This window comes from Haematobia irritans, chromosome 2 (assembly GCF_050003625.1).
Source record: "Haematobia irritans isolate KBUSLIRL chromosome 2, ASM5000362v1, whole genome shotgun sequence".
Classification (NCBI taxonomy): Eukaryota; Metazoa; Arthropoda; class Insecta; order Diptera; family Muscidae; genus Haematobia; species Haematobia irritans.
Genome location: NC_134398.1, coordinates 203,985,701 through 204,003,956, shown reverse-complemented (window position 1 = coordinate 204,003,956; position 18,256 = coordinate 203,985,701). Strand labels below are relative to the sequence as shown.

At 34.2% G+C, this 18,256-nt stretch overlaps 2 protein-coding genes and 1 long non-coding RNA gene across 3 annotated transcripts in view; 1 reads left to right on the top strand and 2 right to left on the bottom strand.

Moving 5' to 3' along the window:
• LOC142226966 (uncharacterized) overlaps positions 1-3,126 on the top strand; it is an 88,667-nt gene extending 85,541 nt beyond the window's left edge. The window contains exons 2-3 of the long non-coding RNA XR_012719777.1: positions 2,593-2,819; positions 2,880-3,126. This is a non-coding gene — a long non-coding RNA (uncharacterized LOC142226966). The remainder of the gene's footprint in view (positions 1-2,592; positions 2,820-2,879) is intronic.
• qtc (GRIP domain-containing protein quick-to-court) overlaps positions 1-8,303 on the bottom strand; it is a 372,167-nt gene extending 363,864 nt beyond the window's left edge. Inside the window, exon 1 of the mRNA XM_075297274.1 lies at positions 8,170-8,303. The gene's annotated coding sequence lies outside the window, so the exon portion shown is untranslated. The remainder of the gene's footprint in view (positions 1-8,169) is intronic.
• Positions 8,304-8,957: 654 nt separating this feature from the next.
• smo (smoothened, frizzled class receptor) lies at positions 8,958-16,819 on the bottom strand. The gene is made up of 5 exons (XM_075297270.1): positions 16,345-16,819; positions 13,642-14,086; positions 13,089-13,570; positions 12,396-13,016; positions 8,958-12,330 (listed from the first exon to the last, which is right to left on the bottom strand). Exons 1-5 carry the CDS (start codon positions 16,359-16,361, stop codon positions 10,578-10,580), a joined length of 3,318 nt encoding a protein of 1,105 aa, XP_075153385.1. The 5' UTR covers positions 16,362-16,819; the 3' UTR covers positions 8,958-10,577.
• Positions 16,820-18,256: the final 1,437 nt, after the last annotated feature.

Here is an 18,256-nt window from a genome sequence, read left to right as displayed (position 1 = left end):
AGGTATTCTAGGACCTTAAAGAGGTGTATCGGTCCATGTTTTGATATAGCCCCCATATAGACCGATCTCCCGATTTTACTTCTTGGGCTTCTAGAATCCGTAGTTTTAATCCAATTTAAAATCTAGAGGTATTCTGTGAAAATAAAAAGATATGCCGAAAATGGTGATTATCGGACCATGTTTTGATATAGCCCCCATATAAACCGATCTCCTGATTTTACGTCTTAAGCTTCTAGAATCCGTAGTTTTTATCCAATTGCTTGAAACTTGAAATCTAGAGGTATTCTAGGACTATAAATACGTGTGTCGAAAATGGTGAGTACCGATCCATTTTTTGATATAGCCCCCGTATAGACCGATCTCCCGATTTTACTTCTTGGGCTTCTGAAATCCGTACTTTTTACCCAATTTGCCTGAAATTGGATATCTAGAGGTATTGTAGGAAAATAAAGAGATGTGCCGAAAATGGTGATTGTCCGTGTCCGTGTTTTGATATAGCCCCCATATAGACCGATCTCCCGATTTTACTTCTGGGGCGTCTAGAATCCGCAGTTTTTACCCAATTTGCCTGAAATTGGAAATCTAGAGGTATTCTAGGAACAGAAAAGGGTGTGCGGAATATTACGAGTATTGGTACAGTTTTTGATATAGCACCCTTATAACCGGCCCTCCGATTTGGGGTCTATATTCTTAAACTACAATTAAATGTGCTGAATACTGTATGTATCCTTCCATGTTTTGGTATAGCCCCCATTACCCCGAACTCCCGAATTTAACTCCTAGGTTAAAAACCTAGGTTTTGTGGTTTTTATCCGATTTGCCGCAAATTGACAATACACTGGAATTTTAGACCCATAATAAAATGTATATGATTTAGTTTTATCGGTCCATTTGGTAAGGCCTCCATATTGACCGATTTCACTTATTGAGGGTATAGAAGGCGCACTTGATATTGCTTGAAACTGAATTCAAAATTTCCAGATTTTACTTCTCGTAGTCATTTAAATAATTGGGATGAAAATTCACAGATTTTAGATTTCAAAACAAGGCGTTATTTCATCATTTTCTTGCACTTAGAAGAGATGTTAAAGATTCCTCTAAAACTCAAACAAAAAATGGTTCTTATAAATTCAGAATCTGATCTAGTCTAAATATCAGAATCTGATCTTTACATTTATCTGTGGAAAGCATACTGTAATTTTCAAAGGAAACTATTATATTTGATTCATGGTGGTGGGTATTTAAGATTCGGCCCGGCCGAACCTACTACTGTAGATACTTGTTTTTAATTCAGCTTGTACCCGGCTTAAACAAAACAAAATTAAACTTAAAACCCACATTGTAATGAATTTTATGCAATGTTTATTTTATATATTTTTTTTTATATTTAAGGCACATCGCAATATAAAAATACAATTTTTAATTGTAAATACATACATCAATATAATATACAAATTCTTATATTCGAAATACAGAAATAATTCATGCTATAGTATCTTCAAACTGTAATTGTTTGTAAGAGATACGATGACAGTATTTTTATTTATAAATTTGAAATCATACATTAAATTTAAAATACATTTAATTATAATCATCTTAATATTATATTATTTGTAAAATTCTATTTTATATAAAGTAATAATTTATTATTGGGTTGAACATTTAATTCGGTTTTATCTCAATTTGGTTCATATAAACAATTTTAAAACTCTATATAGGTATAAAGAAAAATACAGTCTTATTAGAAACTTCAGGCTTTTATTGAAAGTTGATATTTGTGTATAAAGGCTATGGGATATATTTCATTGGCTAATAAAGGTGAAATTCTAATATACGAAACGAAGGCTATTTGTCAAAATTTTTTTCTCAAAACATATAGCAGAGGGTAATGCAATCATATTTGGGAAAAATCTGCTGATAATATAAGCGTGTCTCAAGCCATAAACACAAACTCCGGAGCTAATCACGATTAACTCGTGGTGTCCCTAAAATGAAGCAGAGAATCGTTACGCCGTGGGTCAAATGCAAAATAGCTGCCTTTGCAACAGACAAATCCGCTAATGTGATTCGTTTAAATGTCATTAATACAGATTGACTATGTCTTAAAAAGTATTGTTGAGTTCTTCCATAGAAGCACAACTGCCTTTAAAAAAACTGTATGATACGCAACAGTATGTCGTTACCAGAGCGAATTCGATCTATAAAATGCTTCAACTTATTTATACCATTAAGGTATGATGTTATCACCACTTTGTATTTAATACGTCTAGAGTTAGCTTTATCTTTCCTCATAAAAGACGTCATACCAGTTTTGGGACCTTTTATAAAATAACTGTTGAGATATCTACAGAAAAAATGAACTGTTTTCGAAAGTGATGATTCTCAACAACCTCTTGGAATGACTCATTTAGGGACTTTTCCTACCTGGTACAAATTTTTAGTCCTTGAAATACTTTGTTTTTTAATCTTAACAATATAGCATTTTAATGCGTTTGAAATGTTTTTTTTTTTCAATAGTTTTCTCTAAAATATTTTTGTTTTGTTAAAATCTTTTTTATAATTGTTAATCAATAAAATTTATGTTTTTACAAGATGGGTAGCTTATTTAACAATGTTATGATCCCGCCAACTGAAATGTCGCAAGAAAAACTAAATGGAGACCAGGCTAGTGGTAGTAGATGGTTCAGTGCCGCAAAATCTTGGATCAGAATATGTTATGCATCATCACAAATTTTGCAAGAATTGCAAAAAAACATATAGCTCTTATCAAATGGCTATAAAGCTCTTTGAAAAGGAGACTTAGTTCATCCAGTAAAGATGTAAATATGCATTTATATATCATTATTCGTTCTGGGATAAAATGTATTTCCGATTTTTAGGAGCAGCATTAAATAAAAAAAAATCGTGAAACTGAGGCTGAATTGGATAATCTAAAAAATCGCAATCGCTGATTGACCGATCGCTGCCAAATTGAATGCAGAATGGCCGATTGCAGCCAGTAAAAAATTCAGATGTTATTGATGCCATAGAGGCATCTTACAAAAATGATGATAATCAAATGTTCGGGCCTAATTACGAGAAAGATCCAATTTGTACGAATATTTCCCTCACTTGTGAGATTAAAGTTTAATTTATTTTATTGCCGCAGATGATTTGCATTGGCAACGATGTCTATGCCGCAAAGTAATTAATGACATGGCTTTGGATCGTCGCATAAATCAACACATGTGGCTAGTTAAATGCTTGAGGGAGTGCTTAAAAATAAGTGTGTTAACGCAGGCAACCTTAATTATTGATGCCAGAGAGGCATCTTACAAAAATGATGATAATCAAATGTTCGGGCCTAATTACGAAGAAGATTTAATTTGTACGAATATTACCCTCACTTATGAGATTAAACTTTAATTTATTTAATTTCCGCAGGTGATTTACTTTGGCAACGATGTCTATGCTGGAAAGTAATTAATGACATGGCCTTGGATCGTCGCACAAATTAATACATGAGGGAGTGCTTAAAAAAGCGTGTTAACACAGGCAACCTTAACTGGGCAACCAGCGAGAGCCCAAGGGTTGCAGAGGCAGTTGGAGCCTGTGGTAGCTCTCAGATATAAAGCAAGAGAAACTATAAAAGGTGAATATACTTAAGCAGATTTTTCCATGCTAATTGCCAACTTACGAGGATGGGACCCGCAAACAATTGGGGAAATTGAGAGGGCTATATCGCAGCGTTTGGGCGAAATAAAACGTCAAAAATAAGATGGAAAATTTAACCTAAGCATTTTTTAGTACCCTAGGTACATTAAAAGATTATTTTTTTCTAGATGTATATTATATACAATTATATCTGATTATATATGTCCCACTTTTGAGACATACAATTCCATAGTACTTTGATCTGACCAGATGTAACCATTTTTCGAATCTGCTCAGATCTGATAATATCTTGGCTCAGATCTATTAACATCTTGGCTCAGATCTAACAATATCAAACCAGATATAAAATTTTTTCCGATCTGCCCAATTTGTACACGGGTAATTCATTTTATGCTTAAAACACATCAAAAAAAACGAAATTCCCGACGCTTAGTCATATTTTCAATAATCGAAAGCAATTATTTTCAAATTTTTAATAATTCGAATTATCTATAAGTTTTTAAGCTAGTTTACGTTGTGACAACGAAAGACGCTATACAGCTCCCCACTAAGCTGTATATTGCTATGTTGCTTTGTTTTGTATGTTCAATTGTAAATTTTTGAATTTTCTTTTTATTTTGCTTGAATTTATTTCTTTTAATTTATTAATGAATTTAACATTTACTTAATTTTATATAATATTTATTATTTAACTTAATGCTTTTGCATGTAAAAGGATTTTCGTTGCTGCAACTGAGACGATGCGTAGGGACGCTATAAAAAGGGGAAAGTAGGTCAACCAAGGAAGTCCCTTATAAATATTGTACATAAATTTAATTTTAAGTTCATTATTTATATATATTTATTTTAATTTAGTTTTTTAACAAACATAAAATTTGAAGTTGCTTTTTTTTCCTAATTTTTGGAGCCCTTTTCTATTGAAATTTTAAAATGTCAGAAGCAGAATATACCCATAATGCTGAATTAGAATTTATGCTATGTTCCCACTGACCCGTTTTCCTTATTCGTTTTTCCAAATCATTTTACCGTTCACACCGAGTTGAGATGTTTAAGTTTGACCGTTGCTATGGAAACTTGAAATTCCCATTTACTCTAAATTCAAATATACGCACCATTTTTTAAAAATACCGCAATCGCAAAGGAAAAAAAAATTTAAGTTATTTTCACTTCCCTATGTTCTTTAAAATTTTATTTTAATAATGTGACATATATTTTGAAAAGAGTATGTTCAGTCTAAGCATATTCCAAATTACGCGCGTTTACATTATAAAATTGACATAATTTGGAGGAAAATTTGTGTTTTGAACTTGATTTTTTGTACGGGAAAAACGGCTCGGTTTCAAATGCATATAAAGGGAAAACATTTCAAACCCCAAGACATGCTTGGTAAGAACGTCGTATTGAGTAGATGTTGTAAATACGGGAACTAGTAGAGGAATTTTTAGGAATTTTAAAGTAAGCTACCTTTTGTATTGTAAGGTCGAGGAAATAAATACATAGCTATTGAAAACTAAAAAAAAACAACCAGTTTTGTGAGAACGAGCGACCAGTTGCCGTGAGTCTCCACCAGCCACTGGTAACACAAAAGCTTGACACGACCGTGACTGGTTACGGTGAGTCTTCACCAGCCACTGGTAACACAAAAGCTAGATACGACACAACAATGCCTGGATACAGTGAGTCTTCGCCAACCACTGTTACTTCCACCAATTGGACAAGACGTTGATTGGACGCACTGTAGCCCCGTTTTTTTCAGATACGACAGAAATCGGAAACAGTGTGTCTACACGACACATGCACATTCAAGCCCGACACGAATTGGAACCGTGCGTCTTAACAGTCACTGCAACCTCCGCACCGACGTGACTGGGATTCCGTGTGATCAATCGCCACCTTGACACGACATAGAGGGGTTGCCTCAAGTGATTCACATTGCCAGCACTGCCACTTTGATACGCTTGTGGTACATCGCTTGACCAATTGACCTCGACTCGATTTCTGACAGGTCGACTACCCCGTGTGCCCAGTCGTCCGCATCGCCGTGACCCGAGCTCCAGCTGGCGCGGTTTCGTATACCACCTCACATAGCCTACCCCTACGTCACCGAACCGAACTGGGAGATGATCCGCCGCTTAGTCATATCGCTAGCTAAGTTTGTGAGACACTGTACATCGCCTAGGCAACCCACTTTGTTTCCAATAAATACTCCCATATAAATTAAAACGTCTTGAGTTCTCTTTGTCACTGAAATAAACAAATTTTCTGTGACAAAACCGGCCTTGTGAGCAATACCCTACACAGAAAAAAATCAAAAAATTTTTTCCAAGTCTTAATTGAGTTTTAAAAAATACTCCAAAATTTATCCCCATATGCAAAAAAGTTAAAGAAAACGTCAAGCCTACTTTTGCCATACAAATTCATTCGATAAACTGTCAATAAATTGTTTTGCATATGGGCATTAATGGATTTAACAATTTTTTTAATTGAAACAAAAATCAATCACAAAACTTAATAGTATCAATTAATTTTTTATTTGGATCAATTAATTTTTTAATTGTATTATTTACTTTTTAATTGATACTATTATTTCTGTGATTGAGGACATTTCAATTAAAAAATAATTGGATCAATTAATTTCGTGATTGAATCAGAAAAAAAATTTTTGTGTGTAGCCTTTGGGGGGAAATTTTAATGAGTAGTCTCCTGACTCGCGAAATAAAATATATTTTAATTTCAATGGGATCCAAGAAGATTAACAAACGCAAAAAAAAAAAATAAAAAAATGTATATATAACATTAGGTCTGTTCGCGTACTTTTCCAGTAAAAACTAGCAAGAGAGTAAGAGTGTATTTTACTCTCTTTGCTTAAAATTGCTGAAAAGTACGTGAACGACATTCAGTAACTATTTGCACATTCAGAATTTTAGTCTCTAAAACATTAAAACCAAAAAACGAAATCCTGCTTTTTATACCCTCCACCATAGGATGGGGGTATATTAACTTTGTCATTCCGTTTGTAACACATCGAAATATTGCTCTAAGACCCCATAAAGTATATATATTCTGGGTCGTGGTGAAATTCTGAGTCGATCTAAGCATGTCCGTCCGTCTGTCCGGCTGTCCGTCTGTCCGGCTGTCCGTCCGTCTGTGGAAATCACGCTAACTTCCGAACGAAACTAGCTATCGACTTGAAACTTGGCACAAGTAGTTGTTATTGATGTAGGTCGGATGGTATTGAAAATGGGCCATATCGGCCCACGTTTACGTATAGCCCCCATATAAACCGATCCCCAAATTTGGCTTGCGGAGACTTCCGGAGCAGCAAAATTCATCCGATCCGGTTGAAATTTGGTACGTGGTCTAAGTATACGGTCTCTAACAACCATGCCAAAATTGGTCCATATCGGTCCATAATTATATATAGCCCCCATATAAACCGATCCCCAGATTTGACCTCCGGAGCCTCTTGGAGGGACAAAATTCATCCGATCCGGTTGAAATTTGGTACCTGATGTTAGTATACGGTCTCTAACAACCATGCAAAAATTTGTCCATATCGGTCCATAAATATATATAGCTCCCATATAAACCGATCCCCAGATTTGACCTCCGGAGCCTCTTGGAGGAGCAAACTTCATCCTACCCGATTGAAATTTGGTACGTGGTGTTAGTATATGGTCTCTAACAACCATGCAAAGACTGGTCCATATCGGTCCATAATTATATATAGCTCCCATATAAACCGATCCCCAGATTTGACCTCCGGAGCCTCTTGGAGGGGTAAAATTCATCCGATCCGTTTGAAATTGGGTACCTGATGTTAGTATACGGTATCTAACAAGCATGCAAAAATTGGTCCATATCGGTCCATAATTATATATAGCTCCCATATAAACCGATCCCCAGATTTGACCTCCGGAGCCACTTGGAGGAGCAAAAGTCATCCGATGCGGTTGAAATTTGGTACATTTCGTTAGTATATGGCCTCTAACAGCCATGTAAAAATTGTCAAATTTTATTACTATAGAAAGTTTTGTCAAAATTTCATTTCTATAGAAAGTTTTGTAAAAAGTTTATTTCTATAGCAATGTTTGTCAACATTTTATTTCCATAGAAAATTTTGTCAAAATTTTATTTCTATAGAAAATTTTGTAAAAAATTTATTTCTGTAGAAAATTTTGTCAACATTTTATTTCTATAGACAATTTTGTCAACATTTTATTTCTATAGAACATTTTGTCAACATTTTATTTCTATAGAAAATTTTGTCAACATTTTATTTTTATAGAAAATTTTGTCAAAATTTTATTGCTATAGAAAATTTTGTCAACATTTTACTTCCATAGAAAATTTTGTCAACATTTTATTTCTATAGAAAATTTTGTCAAGTTTTTATTTCTATAGAAAATTTTGTCAAAATTTTATTTCTATAGAAAATTTTGTCAAACTGAATTATATACGTATTTAATCGGCCTTTTTTTTTGTTTAATATATACCCCTTATGGACTAACTTACAATTTAGAAGACAGTGTTAAAAAGTTTTACGATACCTTGCCATCGGCAAGTGTTATCGCAACCCAAGTAATTCGATTGTGGATGACAGCCTTTAGTAGAAGTTCCTACGCAATCCATGGTGGAGGGTACATAAGATTCGGCCTGGCCGAACTTACGGCCGTATATACTTGTTTTAACTTCCAATTGTAATTGCGGAACATGTACATTGTATTGGTGATTTGTTTTTTTTTTATCAAAAAACCAGCTGCTAACGTATGCTATGGCTTGCAAGATTTTACTGGGGGAAAATCTCTAGCAAAAACTTGCAATTACTCTATTTCATAGCTGTCAAATGCATAGACCTTATAATACATAGATGATCCACTATTCTCTTTAAAAAAAATGTGTCAGTTCCAAAAATTAATTTTCTGACATTTCGTTTTGATTTTTTCGTAAAGAGTCAGACCCAAACATTAATTTTCGCGCATTTGTTTTTGTGTTGTTCGTAAAGAGCAATGTAGCTCAAAATTAAATTTCGTATTTTCGCGGTTTTGGTTACAATTCTTTGTTCAAATATGAACTTTTAATATGTTAATTTATTTATAAATCCTCTGTTGCATCATAAACGTTATAATTTTGTGTAAAATTGGCAAACTACAAAAAGGAAAACGAAAGAGATTTATTTTTAATCTTCGGAACTGTCAAACATAGTTTGACACCCATGGCTCATCTATGTATTATAAGGTCTATGGTCAAATGTAGTCTCTCTCCGGCTCTCGTTTGCTGGCTTTTTGGTGTAAACGAACGACTTCCAGCAAAAATTTGTGATAATTATCAAAAATTATCGGGTTCTTGAACGGAGCTTATATAATATTGTAATGTCCGTTAGAGTAGTACATTGTAATTTATTAAATTGGCCCTTTAAAGGCTTTGAATTGCTTAAATAAATAAATAAATCCGACGTTACAACGTCCGCAGTGTATGATCTATAATATAGGATCCAATTCAAATTTTCTTCATTCATTTGAATGGATTTTTGTTGAAAATGAGTCGTTCAAGATAATACATTTACCCCAGGGAAGTCGATTCAAGCAAATGATTCATTTGTAAGACATTAAGCTTTTTGAAATCTCAAATTTTTACAGAAGGCATTTCCCCTTAGACGTTACGTCCAAATATAAGATCATAATTTGAACAACTTTAAATTTTGAAAAACTCGAATTTTTGATTCTCATTACAATACAGTATACTGATCTAAAATAAATGAAATTGAATATTTTCGTAAATTCTTTCGTTTCGTATATCAGAAATTGGGCCCTTATATTGAAGATAATACTTTTTAGGTATAAACATTTTCAAAAGCATCATGGCTGTAGGATCACTAATTAAAGAATTAAAATTACATAAAAATCAGTCAGTTAATAGAGAGAAAAAAAAACTGGGACTAAAAATCGGTAACAGTTTCGAAATTATATGCAATAAAAATTATTCTTATAAATATTGAAAAAGTCAATATAAAAACTTCGTTGACTATAAGGAAGACTGTGTAAAAAACGTTATAAAAAATATACTTTATGGTGGTTATTTACAAAAGAAAAACTTAACTCTATGTGTAAAAAAAATGTAAGTTATATTAAGTATTTTGAAAATACCTAGAATAATTGTGCATATTAAAGGCTTTTTTAAGTATAGAAATATTCCTCATTGAGGAAAAGGACATTATTTCGAATTTCTTCAGAAATTCTTTAGTATTTCGAAAATTATCCTACGATACTGGGATTATAAAAAAATTTGGATTATATCATGGTTGCTGTTCTAGCTACAAAGTAGTGAATGGCAAGTCATAATCGATTTTGTTATTGATTTTAGTAGCTTTTTTCGAAGAAATAGAACTTTGAAATATGAAATAAAGTTAAAATGTCAAACAAAAATAATAATAAATTACCAATAATAGTCGTTATTTTTCTCATCGATTGTTTTTTTCTTTGATTTATGACTTAAATTGTTTTTTTTTTTTAACAATTTTAATTTAAAAAAAATATAAAAACCATCTAGTTTAATTTCAAACAATTCCGAATACAAAGACAATCATCAGAAAGAAAATTTCAATTTAAATTATTTTCTGATCCAAGATAAATCGACTTGACTCGTCATATTGAAAAGCTACTTTTGAAGCTTTTGAAAAGCTACATTCACTGCTATAAGGGTATGGTCATACTAGGCAAATATTTGACCAAAATGAAAGTCTAAAATTTTTTCAAACATCTGGATATCGCTTTCGAAAACAACCTTATAGTGTTGTTATATATACAATTATTGAGCTAAAAATGTTTGTGTCAAATATTTGCCCAGTGTAACCATACCCTAACTAATACCATTTTTAAAAATATTTTTCTTTAAATACAATAACTACAATAGAAACTCTACACTCACTTTGAGGGCAATAGCAGCATTTTCAATTTCTCCGATTCACTCATTATTAACGAACTATCTTTATGTTTGGTCATCAAGGATTGCATTTCAAAGGTAGCAGCATCATCACCATAACGACTTCTTCTTTGATTATTTTCATTGAGTTTACGTACATATTTCTTTAAATCATCCTCATCGGCTGAGGTCCGATTGGATAGATCAAAAGCATCTGCCTGTATGCCAACATCGCAACTGGTCTTACTTTGGGCCGAGAGGGAATTTTGTAGGAACACATTAAGAGGTAAATCTAAATCGACTGAAGAAAATGAGTCCTCTGATACACTGTCCTCGTCCTCATGACCCCCAAAGGTCAATTCTCGTTTTAATTGCAAATTCAAATCGGATGTATTTAAAAAGTCCAATTCAAATATTTTGGAATTTGTAGATTTACGTCTATTCGAATGAGAGCTGCTATCCGTTTTACGTTTCAACGATCGTTTATTTTGAGATGTTGCCAGAGCTTGGGATTTTCGTGACTGCCTCGAGGATCGTGTAGAGTTACGTGATTGTTTGTGATTATGATTGGAATCATGTGATTTATGCGTTTGTTTAAATAGTAAATCGTCATAGGCTGATTGTCTTTTCGTTTTACTATCATCACGTTTGCCAGGGACTTCGTCACCGTCATCATGTATCTCCTCAATTTGTGGTCCGTCATGGTGAGCATCACTTTCTTCGGTCTCGTCATCACTTAAATCTTGCTTAAGAACCACATCAAGACGAGAACCTTGTATTTTCAATGAACCCTTTGAGTTTTCATCTTCGTCCGAAGATGTAGTCATACCTTGATTTTGCAGGAAAGGCAATATCAACTGGCCATTTTGGGCTAAAAATGCTGAAATATCAGCAGGATCCAAAGTACCATGACCATGCCGCCTTTTTGAATTGGAGCTGTGATTTTTAGTGCTTTGGGCGAAAAGGCCCACTTTATGTTTTGCATTGGGATATGTGGTCTTTTGCAGGGCTATAATTTGGGATTCTATGGAGGTACTACTTTCTCGCCGTCCACCACCGGAGCCATTATTTCTACGCATATTCCCGGAGAAGTCCCTAGCCTTTTGATAACGTTTTCCTCCTCCCGATGTATGATGCTTGCTGTGATGATGATGCCTGCCTCCTCTTGAACGAGCAACTTTGGTCTTCATTTCTTGGATTTTCACCGACACCTGAGAATCTACGGAATTGCGACGAGATTCTACAGATACATGGCGAACACTAAAACTAATTTCCGAATCTAAAGAGTTTTTGCGATGGGCTCCAGTTCCATTATTCACCGCGGTTGCAGCCCCTGTCAAAGCCATTCTACGTTTCACAAATTGCGGCAGATAATTGGCCCAAGTCGAACTTATATCATTTGTTTCCGATGAATTCAAATCGTTGACATCAAAATTTAAACCCACCGGATCGGTATGAGTATTACATAGGGTTATGGATAGCCTCCCTTTATCTTCGAATTCTTTACGTTTTGCCCAGGTCTGGGCAATTACTTTGTGTTTAGGCATTTTCACCTCCTCGGAAACATCTTTCCCGCACTTTTTTCTTAAATAACGTCTCCAGGTCTCCAGTGAAGAAGGGGTCCAGCACCAAGTGGACATGACAATGCCGGCACCAAACAGACATAGTAAATGTAATTGAAGTACCGAAACACTGGGCCTGTGGGCAATTTTACACTGGACATATTCATTATTGAAACGTCCGAAAATTGTACAACTGGAAAGAGAAAGAATTAGAATTTTCTAAACTAAATATTAAATATCGAGGGGGAGGTCTCTTACTTGACATAATCCTTAAGACTTTCGGCCCACAATTGTGAATGACGAAACTCATTAACATGACAGGCTATTGATACTAAAATGAACAACAGCGTAAATAGAGCACATATTCCCATTCGCACAATAATTAGATGAATTTTATTGCTGGCCGATGTAGATTTTATGTCATTGGCAAAATGTTTCAAGCCAAATAACATAATCATGCCTCGGATAATAAAATAGCCTCCGACAATTATTACACCCAAGATGGGGCCCAATAACAGACCCGATCTAATGGCATGATTGCGATAACCCACAAAACAAATGCCCACAATACTGTTGCCATCAACTTCACTAAGAGCCAATGTGGTTATAGTCAAAACCAAAGGCAATGACCAGGCTATTAAATGGAAATAGGAGCCTTTCTTATCTATGCGATCCTGGACATTGCCTACAGCTCTCAAATGCCAGGCATAAGTGAGAAACACAAACCATACCATAGCGGCTATCAGAAAATAGTAGACAATAACAAAGACTACCACACAAGAGAGATTTTCTCCAGCCGTGGGTTCGGAATGACGAAGGGTACCATCCTTGCGGCATACTATGTCCTCGCGTGAATCTGGAGTAAACTGTGCCAGCCATCTGTAAACCATAGAAAAAAAAATATTGTAAATTTAATTTTGATTCTCTTGCATTTCTCCAAATAAACCTTACCCCAAACAAGCAATCATAAAGCACATATTTATATAGAAAACAATCAATGCCGGATATTTGCTAGCATTTTCCCAATCTATGATAAAAGTGGCCACCACAAATAGATTACATACGAAACATAATGTAGCTCCCCATCCTACTAATTTGTGGATTTGTCTGTGTTCGCCATCTGTGTATAAGGGATCTTTGCATCTTACGCCACAACCTTCGACGCCTGTGTGATAGCTAATACTTGTTTCGGTTGGAACCAAAGGATCCAAACATTCACCCGTCAAATTGAATTTCATTTCACGCACATCGTTATTACATTTGGAAGGAAAATGGGTTTCGTTGCATTTCAAATATTCCGGAAAATATGAAGTATTATAGAGTATACGACATGGTTCTAGGGTAATACGACACATTTCCAGTGAAGGTAAATAAACCATATCTTCGTCATTGATTTTTTCACATTTCGGAACCAAAACGGCACATAAAAATGGCTGTAAAAAGACAAACAAACGAAAACTCTTTAGCAACTTTATATAAGAAATCTTAAATTCCTCTCACTTACCTGTATAACCGCCCAACATTTTGGTACATGCTTCAAGGCCAAACTATTATTTAATCTTTCCTGTATATCCTTTTGACTGTGTGATATTGTTAAATCTAAACTTGTGTATTCGTATGGAAGTTTAGCTCCCAAACATGTGGAAAAATTTAATTTTTCACAACTTCCTTTGCGCACACATTTCACATGTTGCATAGTCAAACCTCGACCATCCATCCAATGTTTGTCCTCTTTGCCTTTTTTACTACCATAGATCCGGAAATTGCTAGTACCATTTATGGGTTCCAATGTTGTTTGTAAACTTGAGGATAAGCCATTGGCCCCGGTGGCTGGCTGAATTAAATGATTGCCTATCGTAATATTCGCACTGACATGTTGATCGGCTGGTATTAGGTATATGGTTATAAGAACGAACTTGATATCAGCAAATGATAGGGGTTTTCGTTTGCTGAAAATACGAACAAAAAAAAAAATAAATTAGTTTTTGATGTTGGTTTGTTTAGGGTTAGTAGGGTTACAAATTAAGTTCCAAACATGGAAATTTATTGACATTAAAACTTATGGAGTTATCAGAGGGCCCTTTTGTATTGGCACTGGCAAGGAAAAGCCTCCAAATACAAAATCACGAGTATTAAGGATCAGTCGTAATATTGTGGTCTTTCTAGACCATGGCATCCGCACATATGACTAAAGGGGAAAAGGTTGACGAATATGATGTCAGAACATTATGTTTCTTCGAGGAGGAAGAATTTCTTGAGGGGAATACTTTTCGCCCCAAATTCTTTGATATTTAAACCTGACGTAATTATAGAAGAAACCCTACACGAAGATTATCAGATTGATGGTGTTGGTTGATAAAGAGGGCGGACGAAACTCTATCATGGAGCGCATTTTTGTTCCTCCTAGGGGAAGGTATCGTGCATTGAACTTCTACAAATGATTTTCTATCAGCCAAATATTTAGTTAACTTAAGATAAACTCTTTTACGTTTCGACCCGACCCGACCTGACCTCAATATGATATTGTGGTTTATGGACCTGACCTGAAAATGATACCAGTCAATTAGGATTTGAGGTAACTGTACTGGTCAGATCTAAGTTGGTCATTATGATAATCATATAATCAGAAAGCACTCATTAATAATATCGAAGTTCACCCCTTGTGGTATAACAATGAAGTGAATAGTCTACGTGAGGCTAAAATAATGGCCTGGTACTAAATTATAACGGTCTGCCGAGAAAGCCACGACAAAAATAATGAATACTCTAGATTTGATCTGTAGGGTAGGTAGGCTTGATATGCGTCAAATTTCGAGCTATCATATTTGCATTGCTAGGTTCAGAAATGAGACATAACTTCCCATACAATACGTCGTAGCAGATTTTAGCCGGGATATCATCGATCTGATCCATCTCGACATCATCTGAAGTCGAAATATTTTCACTAAAGAATGCAATATAAACTTTGGAGTGTTTCGATGTGGAAACGCTATGGTGATGAATGATAATATTAGGCTTCGAGTCCAACTACGAATGTGCTTTATTTGCAGATTCCTGTCTTTGATATTTCGATCTGACGTAATTATGGAACAGTCATCTGCAAATTGTTACATGGTGGGTGGAGAGCAGTCCTAGTCGCGTTGAAGTTGAAAAAGAGGATAGGCGAAACCCTGTTTGTTACTCTTAGGAGAATATGTTGTGTCTCGAAATTCCACAAATGATTTTCTGCCAGCCTTATAGATAGCCAACATGAGATAAATTTCATTTGACAAAGGTGTTCAGATTGATACATGATGGAGGTAAAGGAGTCCTAGTCACATTGAAAAGTGAGAGGACGTAACTCCACCTTCTAGAGCGACTTATTGTTCCTTTTGTGGGAAGATGTGCCTAGAAACTCCACAAAGGAATTTCTAGCAACCAAATAGTTAGCCAACTTAGGATAAACTCTTTAAAATTTCGAACTGACGTGATTATGGAACAGTCATCCGGATGGGGATAGAGAAGTCCTAGTCACGTTGTTGTTGAAAAATGTTACACGATTAAGAGCGCCTTGTTTGTCCCGGTGCAGTTTTTGCCAGCTAACTGGTGGCACAATGGACTGAAAATCCATGTGAGCCTCAAATAATTTAACCAGCCAGTTTGCCGAGAGAGCTCAAAAAAATAATAATTAATTAATTTAAATTAATGCTAGCTGATCTGTAAAAAAATCTTTATATTGCCCTTAATAATGCTTGGGTCCTGTATATAATTTACCACAAAATAATCATTAGAATTCCATCGAGAGTTTAGTCTTCCACCATGAAGACAATTTTCGATGAAGAATTGCTGCATGTACCACAAATTGTAAAACGGAAATCTTGGCCAGAAGTATTCCAGAATGGTATTCCGTGACATTCTAGACCCACAAACCGTCATAATATTGTCGGCATATAGGAACAACTGCAACGTCAGCCTCTTGGCCAGGAGAATACATGTGTCAATCCCACAGAAGTCAGAAAAATTACAGACTCTAACTATGACCCACTGTAGTTAAAACATGAGCTGCTATAAAGGAATAGAACTACTTTTGGCCAAAACTATTTAGTATTTCTAGACATATTACAAATAATAAAAACTTAATTTCCCATACCATTGCGGCTAATTTTCATTGTGCAAATTCCTTGAACACATTATCTTATAATGGATGAATTAAGACTTAAGAACTTACTTTTTTGGAATCTTCATATTTTTTTTTTTGATTTTATTCGTGTGCTCGTGATATTCAATTGCAAGTGGCTAACACATCGAGGAACAACAACAAAAACCACACGAATAAAAGGCAAATTAAAACTGAATTAAATGCATATTTACAATTGTTTTGTTATTATAATTTCAACGCTAAATTGTTTATATTATCACTGTTGTTGTTATTATTAAAATTTTAATGTTTTTAAATTCTTTGCATTGTTGATTAACAGTCCAAGAAGACAGACGGACGGTCTTGACCAGCACAATCACTAGACAATAATTTCTCTTTGTTTATAAGACAACACCCAAAAATTCACTTTTTATATTGTTAAGAGATGTTTTATAATAATATTTAAACAATTTATTTTAGGGTTTTCTTTTCTAAATTAAATAAAAACTAAACGAAACAAAAAAAGAACACTGGAGAAACGATGTGCACAACTTAAATGAAACAAAAATAATGACAGCCAGATGCCGCAGACCACCCAAATAGCAGGCAGAGTTGAGAGAATGTAGGGTTGCCAGATTTATCGATAACAAGAGCATGGAACAGGGATGGAAAATACAATTTTTAAGAAAGTACAAAAAAGGTATTTTTTGAGCGGAAAGGTACTTTTTACTAATTTTCACTGGAAAATTATTGTCAAGAGACTAAATTTTAAAGAAAATAAAATTTTGACAAAATTTTCTATATAAATCAAATTTTGCAAAAATTTTTTATAGAAATAAAATTTTGCAAACAAAATCTGTAGAAAAAAAATGTTGCAAAATTTTTTTTATAGAAATAAAATTTTGCAAAAATTTCCTATAGAAATAAAATTTTGCAAAATTTTCTATAAAAATAAAATTTTGCAAAAATTCTATATAGAAATAAAATTTTGACAACATTTTCTACCGAAATAAAAAATCGATAATATAGAATCGCAATCTTTTTTCGACTAAAACATTCTTGAAGTTCAATAAAATCCTGTTTTTGACTATGTCTTTTACAAAATCGAGATTTTCTTCCCACATGAACAGCCTGTTTTGCCATATTTGTAAAAGAATATTAGCAAATAAGGTTGATAAAGACTTTCTCAAAATATTTAAATATTTTGTCAAACAACAGGGTGTTCTGTAATAAAAAACTCCTCATAAAAAATTTATTGTGAATGGACAACGAATACAAAAGAATCTCTCTTAACGAAAAAAAAAAACGAAATGTCAGAAAATTAATTTTTGGAACTGACACATTTTTTTTAAAGAGAAGAGTGGGATATCTATGTATTTCTATTGTCTATGGGGGTACTACGGTACTGACCGGGGTGAAAAAGTATTGAAAAAATTACTATAGCACTGCATTTTCCATCCCTGATATGCAATAATGTGGCATCATTCTCTCTGAAAATAGTTTTCTCTTTCATTGAAACAGGGAGTGAGCACAAGAGACAGAGAGAGAGAGAGATTTAAATAAATCCTCCATTGCTGTAGAAATTCCTTTATTCGCTCGTTTATACGAATATAAAGATTCGAATATATAAAGCAGGTAGTAAGATGTTCATATGAAATCACAGGTAGGCCACAGGTTACTTTTATTAAGATGGGCAATATAAGTAAAAGGTCATTGAACATTTTAATATTATGGCTACTATCTATTGCTTTGTAAGAAAATGTCTGTATTTTCCAACCATACATTTCTAGGGAAAGTAGCTTTGTCATAATGGGAGGGAGGGAAATTGTCAGCAAGTAATTTAAAGGAATTTTGTGTTTATGTGTTCATTAAATTTTGTCTTAAGAAAAATGTTCACTACAATAGGCTTGTTTTCTTTGAATACTGCATAACGAAGCCGTGAGGGATTAAAAAAGGCATATCTTTTGATGTTGCAGCGGAAATTTCAGCCGTACCTATCATC